A 9,642-nucleotide genomic window follows, 5' to 3' on the forward strand; every position below is an offset into this window, starting at 1 on the left:
TTGCCAGTTCAACATTGCTACTTTGACGGTAGTTGGACCTCTGCCTTTGCCTCTGCCTTGAAGATTGCTAACTTGCCTCTGTTCCTGTGGGCTACAGACGCCACCATCCACAACCTACGGCACCATCCTCACTCCCTCCTGCCTGGAATCCACGGACCTCACCATCATCACCCTCTGTGTGGCTACAATAAACCTGGTCTACGTCACATCAGAATCTGAGTGTTGCATTTGGGTTCACCTTTCACTCCCCGGGCAGCCGGGATCCTAACAGTTTGCGTTGCCATGTGTCCTGTGTGTGTGTGTGTGTGTGTTTTGAGCATACACGACACGATAGAATGCGTAAATGGGCTCAAAGACGGTAAACAAGAAGTACCAGAGCTTTTTATAACGTGTCTGAAAGGTTACGTAAGTTCAACCTGTACTGTCGGAGCACAGATGGGAGTCGTAGTTCCATCACTTTAGACGTCGATCCAACGCTCCATCAGGGCCTCGTCCTCTTGAAGTGTTGCCAGCCAGCACTCTCAGAACGCAGCGGACGAGACGGTTTGGCCGCCGCGTCTATGCGAATGCGTCCACAGCTGTCTACTTTGCGCAAACAACGCTTGAGCGAAGATACCAAACCACACAGGATGAAGATGGTAAGATAAGACTACTTAATATGGTCACATGGAGTTTACGAGCAGATGGGGGAGTTCAAACCTCCTCGGCTCATTAAAGGCCTAATAAACATGGCCGTCTGAGTGATGGGTGTCCTGTGGAGAAGTCAGGCTACATATTTAGCTCTTGCTGATGGATTGCCGTCATTAAACCATATAGTTGTATTTTGTTTACCATACCCTTAAACAAAACAGAGTTCATGGGTACTCACTTGCACAGGGGAAAAATGACTCACTTGGTTCCATTTTGGTTTGGAATGCTCTATGGTTTTCTCTCACGATGACCACAATGTGTGCGCGCACGCACACACGCACACCCACACACACACACAAGTGTGCACATGCATATTTGCGCGCAGACACAAGTGTGTGCACACACACACGCCCACACCTGCAAATGCACACACTCACATTTAAAAGATGACAGACTGCTTCTGTATTTGAACATATTGTATGTATATATATATATATATATATATATATATACACAACTCATAGGTCTTTATCTTGATTGCCTTTTGCAGCTGTGGTCTTCCCGAGAGCCACTCATAACGCAATTGGAAGTTGTAATGCAATAACACAGAGAAAAATAGCTTGTGGGAAGGGGGAGGGGGGGGGGGGGGTCAGAGACTAGCCACATTAGAGTCAGAAGGACATGAGAAACAAAGATAGGAGTGGGGGGGGGGGTGAGTGTGTGTGTGTGGGGGGGGGGGCTGGGGAGGGGGGGCTGGACATGAATGCAGAGACAGAGAAGGGGAGCAGTGATGTGCTATTTTAGAGGGGGCGGGGTGGGAGGGGGGGGGGTGGAGATGTGTTCAACGGGAGTGTCTGCAGTACACAGGGACACAGGGAGCCAGAGGCATGGCGTGATGACGTCAGAAACACTGTACCCATTGGTAACCTCCAATGAGCAGGTTGTCCTCCTGCTTGCCCTGCCTCCTGCTTGCCCCCTGCCTCATTCCCTGGCTCCTGTCTGACTCCCTCCCTCCCTCCCTGCCTGCCTGTCTGCTGCCGTCCTGCACCCAGAGAACAGCAGCAGAGAGGAGGAGAGGAGAGGGAGTGATAAGCAGGTTATTAATGACACAGAGACCATTAACTCCTCCAGAGCCTGCAGACATCCTGTGTAGTTAAACCCTCGTTATCCTGGCACACAATCCCCCCCCCCCCCCCCCGTCCATAATGGCAAACAGAAAATGCACTGTTCATCTTCCCTGGACTGTCAAATCGACATTTATCTTCCAACCGGAAAGACTTTAATGTCTGTGATGTATTTGGATCCCGAGTTTGCACTTTTGGATACTCTGATGTGCCGTCGTTTTCTCAGCTGAACTAGATGCATGCTGGGATACCTGTATAGGGATTGACTTGATATAAAGGGCGTGTTTGAAGCAAATGGCTGACGGTCTACTGTGGGATTATTATGGGGAAATACACCACAGTAAAATTCACCACAGTAAAATTCACGTTCACGTCAGAGGAATTCAAGAACTTCACGCGTCAGAATGGAATTCTGCACTCGAGCGCCCCTGCCCACGCTGACAGCCATGGCCTCGCCGAAGAGTATGTACAGACATTTAAGAGTGCTATGAGAAAGCTTGGACAGACCACTACGGACATTGAGGACAAGATCTCTGTGTTCCCGATGCAGAGTCGCTGTACTCCAAATTGTCCCACGGGTCAGTCACTTGCGGACTTATTCTTGAACAGACGTTCGCGCACTCGCTTGGACCTGCTCCTGACACCGCGGTTACGGTGCGCAAGAAGCAACATATGCAAAAGCTCTATCGCGATCAGCGTGCAGTAAACAGGTCTTTTGCTCCGGACCCTGTATACCTGCAGAAAACGGGCGGGGGGGAGGGGGAGAAACAAAAGTGGATTCTGGGTGTCATAGCCGAGCAAACTGGACCAGTGTCCTCCAGGGTGCAGCGGACAGACAGTGACGGCACATGTGGGAGGCATGGGGATCCATTGAGATCCCGTGTACCAACCGATGACCTGGATGGGAATACGGGCGGTACCGCCACTGGCACTGACACATCAGCCCGGCCCGAGGTGATCCCGGATGACAATCCAGCACAGAATGCCAAGCCGGTGCAAATGGACACCATGCAGAAATGCAGGCGGGACCTCCAGCTCTTCCTCGCTCAGGGGGGAGGAGGAGCCACTTGAGCGCTTTGAACCTTAACATGTGGCTTGACGCTTAGTTGTGGTTTTGGAAAACAGGTTCAACATGGGACTGATGGTGTTGGAATAGTCTAACAGTGTTCTAGCGTAATATTTCTGTTTTGGTTAAAAGGAAAAAGATATCACACGGGGTTAAACGAATGAAAAAGAGCGTATTTGCATTTGCATTGTCATTGTTATTGTCGTCTGTTTCACAGGTCTGCATTTGTTATGTTTAGTGTAACTGAAGAGTACCTTCATTTAAAAAGGGGGTGATGTGATATATTTAGATCCCGAGTTTGCACTTTTGGATACTCTGTTGTGCCGTCGTTTTCTCAGCTTAACTAGATGCATGCTGGGATACCTGTATAGTGATTGACTTGAGTAAAGGGCGCGTTTGAAGCAAATGGCGGACGGATGGATGGACAGACCAGGTCATCCGTTATGATAAGACATCACCCTTCCTCCTTCCTTCAGCATTGTTGTGTTACGACTGAACGACAGAACGCAATCCAGCCAATGTTCTGCAAGACGTACATGAAGTTGAAGTTGCTGAATCGAGCCCCGGTCTCTCGCCTGCTCTCTGAACAAACTCGGTTATCCGTTGTTCTCGTTTGTCCTCCACACACGGGAGGTGTACGAGACTTGGTGGTTTGTCTTGGCCAATTCAGATCAACAAATCCGGGTCTCTTTTTCCCCAGATTGAACCTCGTTTCTATTCCCAATCATCCGCTCTTACGTAACCCCCTTCACTGCCACTGTGAAACGGAGGTCTCCCTGACTTAGAATCTGTCATAACAGACAACTGAGCTGTTACACAACCTTACTTTCAGCGTTCGAGTGATTGCTTGGATTCGTGAGTTTTTCGACGCGGTGGTAAACTGGCTGAAGGTGCGTCAAAGTGGGTGAAGGTAAAAGAGCCTACCGCCTCTCTAATATACCTCCAACCAACCAGACACTCCTTCCAGCAGCATGTCCAAAATCAAAGTTTGTCGGTTATCAGAGACGCGAATTCTGGCCTCAATGACCGTGTGTGCGATTCTGTGTGTGTGCGTGCTTGTTTTTGGCGGGGTGTACGCGCGCGTGTGTGTGTGTGCGTGAGCATAACCGAGGCTACGCAGGTACGTTTTGATGTCCCCCTTTGAGGACGAGAGCACAAATTGCGTTTCTTTGCTCAATGATTGAGCCATCGAGCGCACACTTCCTCTCTGTTTCACTGGGTTGTCCAATGACAATGCCTCGACTTCACACTCGCATGTGGAGGGGTTTGTGGTCGACACGGTGTCTTGCAGAGAAATGAGCAGAGGAAGGAGACCGCACTGATGGAGAGGATGCAGTTCCAACACGATTCCCATCCAGGTGTGCCTCACTGACACTGAGGTAGGAGTCGTGGTCATGGTCGAACCCATCGTTGCTGGTAATTCAATTGCGCCTGCCTGTTTGTCAAGCAAACTGCATGCAAATGTTTCGCGGATAGAGACAGATTCAGGCTTTCAAATTCCACTTAGAGCTCTCACTAAACTGTTTGTCTAAGATAAGAGTTTGTTCGTAGGCCAACACGAGCATCCAATTCAATCCAACATTCATTCAATCAGATCCTTTTGTCTGAAATGTCAAGCACATAATCACTTTCTGTGGCACATCTTTTTATTTGGATAGGATTACAGTTATTACCAAGCAAATTAATATAGCTATGACTTTTTACAATAAATATAACATTTCCATATGAAATCTGAAGCACCATGACTTTCTGGTACAGTATAAAGCATCAAATGTCACAAACAATAGTAACAAAGCACATGTATTGGTCCTGGTTGCCTACCAACAATTACAATGCCACATGACGTTAATAACTGACTCAACATATACTGGAAAATGAACAACAACAATAATATCATGTAAAGTTCACGAGTTAATATAAAGAGTTACAAACATGATGTCAATGAAGTCAGGTTGCAGCATTTCCAATGTGATGATGTGGGGAAAGCTACCGTGAGCAGATTCAACTTTCACACCAATTGGACACATTGGAATTTCCCCCTCCGGAATACAGATATATCGAGAAACAAAAACTGTAACAGTCATGTGATTGCAAAAACTTTCTTCACAAACCAGTCTGAATGATTACTGGTGATGTTTGTGTGTGTTTGCATGGATGTGTCAGCATATGGGTGTTGGTTTCCGAGGTAACTTCACATTGTTGCGCCTCAAAACAACACCTATTTGTGACTCGACCGCAAGGTCAACAAAGGTCAAGTGAGCTTGAAGCTGTAAAATTCACAACACACAGCCTCAAAATGCAAGTTTAGCTTTTGTCAAATGAACTAAATTCATCGTTGGTTAAGGTTTATTTTAAATCTCAAAATATGACAAGTTCTACAGCACTTTTGGACCCCTTACGGATGCTTGGCAGAAAGATAAAGTTCAAATGTATTTCTTAAGGTTCTGTTGGAAGGACTTGACTCAAATCTGACGTTGAGAAGTCAGACAAGTAGCCAGAGATGAAACATTCTTAACATTCATAGCTGAGACCCAATCATCCAATCAGTCCCAAACACAAGAAAAATCACGACTCATTCTTCCCCCCCTTCTACCTGCACCTCTACTCCCGGCAGCCTCTTCCATCTACAACACCAAATTGTGTGTTCTCACAGTTTCCCAGACGACTTAGTACGAGGCGTTTGGGACTCGGAAGTGACTCTAAGCTCCGGACACGAGAGCCTGTCTGCTCCCTGGGACGCACCCCATCTGCCTGGAGGCCTCCTGGGGAGCCGGGGGGCCGGCGGAGGCACTGAGATCCTGGATCTGTTTGGAGCACAGGAAGCGCCTGTAGGAGTCCTTCTCCATCAGGGTGAAGATCTTCATCTGGGCCTCGTGGAAACAGGAAGGCCCGGCGGACAGAAGGTTCTGTTTGGTTTCTTCTCTGGTGGCTGAGTCCAGGTTTACCTTGAGAGGGGAGGAGGAAGGGAGGTTTTCAAATCAAATGGATGATTATGATTCAATTCATTCTTAGTTTATTCGTTTTTGGATGATCAGGAGGAGATTTCAAAATATAATTTCAGTCATACATTGGATACTCCAACACAATGTTTCCTATGTTGGGAACATTCAAAGCCAAAAGCACTTTAGAGGGATTATATTTGTCAGACCTATATCATTATTATTCAATTTATTCTTAGTTTATTAGTTTTTTGATGATCAGGAGAAGATTTCAAAATATAATTTCAGTCATGCATTGGATACTCCAACACAATGTTTCCTGTGTTGGGAACATTTAAAGCCAAAAGCACTTTAGAGGGATTACATTTGTCAGACCTATATCATTATTATTCAATTAATTCTTAGTTTATTAGTTTTTTGATGATCAGGAGAAGATTTCAAAATATAATTTCAGTCATGCATTGGATACTCCAACACAATGTTTCCTGTGTTGGGAACATTTAAAGCCAAAAGCACTTTAGAGGGATTACATTTGTCAGACCTATATCATTATTATTCAATTAATTCTTAGTTTATTAGTTTTTTGATGATCAGGAGAAGATTTCAAAATAGAATTTCAGTCATGCATTGGATACTCCATCAACACAACGTTTCCTGTGTTGGGAACATTCAAAGCCAAAAGTACTTAAGAGGGATTACATTCGTCAGACTTGTATTGTGTCAAGACGAAGTTAGACAAAGAACAGATTCATAAATGATCCCAGTATATCTGGGAGCACTGGTGTGGATCACAGTAAAAGTGCTTTTGAGTAAAATCACACAGCCGCCTAACCACGTCTGGAAAAACAGGGGAGAAACAAGGATCTGAGGTCATTTCTGTCACCATGGCAATGCGTATGCTGCAGGACAGCTAGACGAGCACCTGTCAACTTTCCAATTACCTCATTGGGAGAGTCTGCCTCCACAAACTGCTCGTAGATCTGTTTGGCTTTGGCGGCCATCTTGTTTAAAGGGGTCTTTTTGTAGTCCTCGCAGGCGTTCCAGAACTCCATGTTTTCCTGACTGAACTCCGACTTCAGGAAGTCAGTGAACACCGTGCGACCATCTGAAAGACAGAGAGAAGAGAGCGAGAGGCAGAGAGCGAGAGAGAAAGAGAAACAAAGAGAAAAGAAAGAGAGCGAAAGAGAGAGAGAGACCGAGACAGAGAGAAGAGGGTCAGTCAACTCGCAGAGGGATCTTGAGGCATCAATCCAAACTGATGTTCCCTGTGTGGGATGTGCATGTGTCCCACCACTCCCCGGGGGTCATGGTGGAAGCTGTGGAATGAGGAGGTCAAGGCTCTGGAGGTTCTCAAGAGGGCCACTGCTCCGACTCCTTAGTCCCTGCAGACTGACCCTCTGGGGGCCACACACACACACAGAAACTCACACACTAACACACACAGAGGCACTCAGCCCCCCCCCCCCCCCACACACACACACACACACACAGACAGAGAGAGAGAGAGACACTCACTCAATAATCACACACACACAGACAGAGAGAGAGAGAGACACTCACTCAATAATCACACACCCACACGGACACACTAACACACACAGAGGCACTCAGTCCCACACACACACACACACACACACACACTCCAGTGCACCAGTCCCTTAGCGGCCACCCAGCTCTGCCTTGAGACACGTAGAAGACGTTCAGAGCATGAGAACGCGAGTCCAAACGTGTGTGTGTGTGTGTTCCAGCCAAGTCCTGAACAAACCACCAGCCAAGTCACGCTCAACCCCCACCCACGTCATCCGACAGTCTCTCCAGAAGGGATCAGGGAGATCTGAAGACGTTTACGGTAGTACGGTGTACATAACATCATCTCACCTTCACTGTTCATCAGGTTGTTGAAGGACTCCCGCCACTTCTGCACTTTGGAGGGGCCATCAGGGACTCTGAAACACAAGAGGTCTTTTCATCTAGCTGTCAGACCTCATAGAAAGGCGTTTCTGTTCACTATCACAGCCCGTTGGTGGTATTACGCAAGACGTGTTTGATTGCTTATTGAATTCCATTTTAATGTTGCGCAACGTGCTGTGGATGGTTGAACTCATATCTTACCAGTTAGGTAACACCACGTAAATATGTGATGTATTATTACTACGTGCTTTTAATACTTAACTGCTAAGATAATGAGTTACCAAACATAACACAATACCCAAGTGAGTTTATTCTTGAAGCTTATTCATTTAGCTCATTCGTGTAGTTTATTCATGTGTAGTTTCAGCGTTCAGCGACACATATCTCCATTTCGTGTCCAATTAGCTTTTATCAGGAGAGCGCTTATTTAGAATACAATTCCACGTGAATAGTGTCACTGCTAATTCCTATGAGGCAAGCTAGTATCTAGTGGGAAATGGTGCGAACGCAACACATTCGTTTCTTGTAAGAATGGCCACAAGGTAATCAGTTGCAAAAATTATGAATGATTAGATGATGATTAAATAATCATTGACGATGACTTATGGATGGCTGCGTACTTTGTTCTATTGTCTATGGTCAGGTTAGGATGCAAAATGCAATGCAATATGCATTGCATCACCTTTCCATCTCCCTTCCAACAAAGTCTGTCACCTTGTACAAGTGTGCTACGTGCCGCGCGCTACTGTAACGGTGAGTGAATGCGCGTGTGTACATGTTCTGCGCTCACCTGTCTGCCTCTATGTTCCTGTCCTTGACGTTCTTGGAGTCTGGTAGCAGATCTGGTTTCTGCAGCAGAAAGCCGATCTTGTGTTTTATGTCTCTGGCACTGGAGAGGAGTTCGACACGGTTAGAAAGCTGGATCACGTAACATGTTTGTTTACCAACACCACTGAAGTCAAGTATTGAACTTGAATAACTTCTCAACTATTATATACAGTATATTATATATAAGCATATATCTATATTATTATAATTTTTGTATTGTTTTTTATTTTACAATAAATTGTTGGTTTAACTCTATACATTTTTTCTGTGTGTATATTTTGTCACATTATACAATATACTAAACAAACTATACAGTAGAGAACATTATTTTTAATACTTTTTTAGTACTGTAACTTCCTAGCACAGCAACTGTTCGGAAAATTACACATCCTACAGCGCATCTAAGACATTGAATACTTTGTCAATATTTGTCAACAGCGTCTGACAAATACACAAACTCAGAACCCAAAAACAAAAAACCTCAATAAGAACCACAACAAGAGCCCTACCTTTTCAGACATGTCGCAGGAAGTGTTGCTAATCCTCTACACATGTTGACGTCTCAGGTCCTGGTTGTGTGGTCGGACGGACGTGGAGAAATCCAAAGTGTGATAACAGCAGTGTCGAGAACCTCTGCCTCTTAGTCAACAAGCTGCTAGTCTCCTCCCTCAGCTCGAAATATATAAGCCACTGACTAAGGACTGGCCAATCACAGTGCTGCCTGGCAGGCTGGCTGGCTGTGTGTTCGTGTGTACGTGTGTGTGTTTTCACACATGGAGAAAAGTAAGAGGAGTTAGGTACCAAACAAATGCTGTTTACCCCTGAAGGATCAATGCTGTTGTTCGCTCAATCCGCCTCTAAACAGATTTGTCTCAATAATTTCATTGGATACAAAAAACCTCACAATGGAAAATTCAATTTGAGCAGCATTGTGTTCCTTTTGATTTCATGTCATTTGTTGACGGGATTTGAGGCGAGCAAAGGGTTTCTGTGCCTTTCGTTCAACATTTAATGATTCAAAAAGGACGGTGTTTCGCTTCTAGACGTCTTCAGATTGTTTGGCAGAAATAATAATAAAGTTACTATCAAAATGTAAGTACCTGTGTTTCACTCTCTCCAGCAGACTGTGATGGGTGAGTGGTTT

General features: G+C 45.6%; 1 protein-coding gene across 1 annotated transcript; it reads right to left on the reverse strand.

Annotated features, from left to right (window-relative positions):
* Positions 1-4,448: 4,448 nt before the first annotated feature.
* Positions 4,449-9,305, reverse strand: LOC146221193 (regulator of G-protein signaling 5-like). Its single transcript, XM_084692419.1, has 5 exons — positions 9,008-9,305; positions 8,461-8,559; positions 7,638-7,705; positions 6,701-6,864; positions 4,449-5,765 (listed from the first exon to the last, which is right to left on the reverse strand). Exons 1-5 carry the CDS (start codon positions 9,049-9,051, stop codon positions 5,520-5,522), a joined length of 621 nt encoding a protein of 206 aa, XP_084548545.1. The 5' UTR covers positions 9,052-9,305; the 3' UTR covers positions 4,449-5,519.
* Positions 9,306-9,642: the final 337 nt, after the last annotated feature.

Source organism: Hypomesus nipponensis, chromosome 26 (assembly GCF_054491055.1).
Source record: "Hypomesus nipponensis isolate SF chromosome 26, ASM5449105v1, whole genome shotgun sequence".
NCBI classification, from domain to species: domain Eukaryota; kingdom Metazoa; phylum Chordata; class Actinopteri; order Osmeriformes; family Osmeridae; genus Hypomesus; species Hypomesus nipponensis.

Excerpts from the sequence above, each read along its gene's own strand:
- LOC146221193 (XM_084692419.1), bottom strand. The coding sequence starts at position 9,051 with ATGTGTAGAGGATTAGCAACACTTCCTGCGACATGTCTGAAAAG. Across the intron at positions 8,560-9,007 it reads CCTGCGACATGTCTGAAAAG|TGCCAGAGACATAAAACACA; the intron begins GTAGGGCTCTTG and ends ACTCCTCTCCAG. Across the intron at positions 7,706-8,460 it reads AGGAACATAGAGGCAGACAG|AGTCCCTGATGGCCCCTCCA; the intron begins GTGAGCGCAGAA and ends CTTGTGTTTCAG.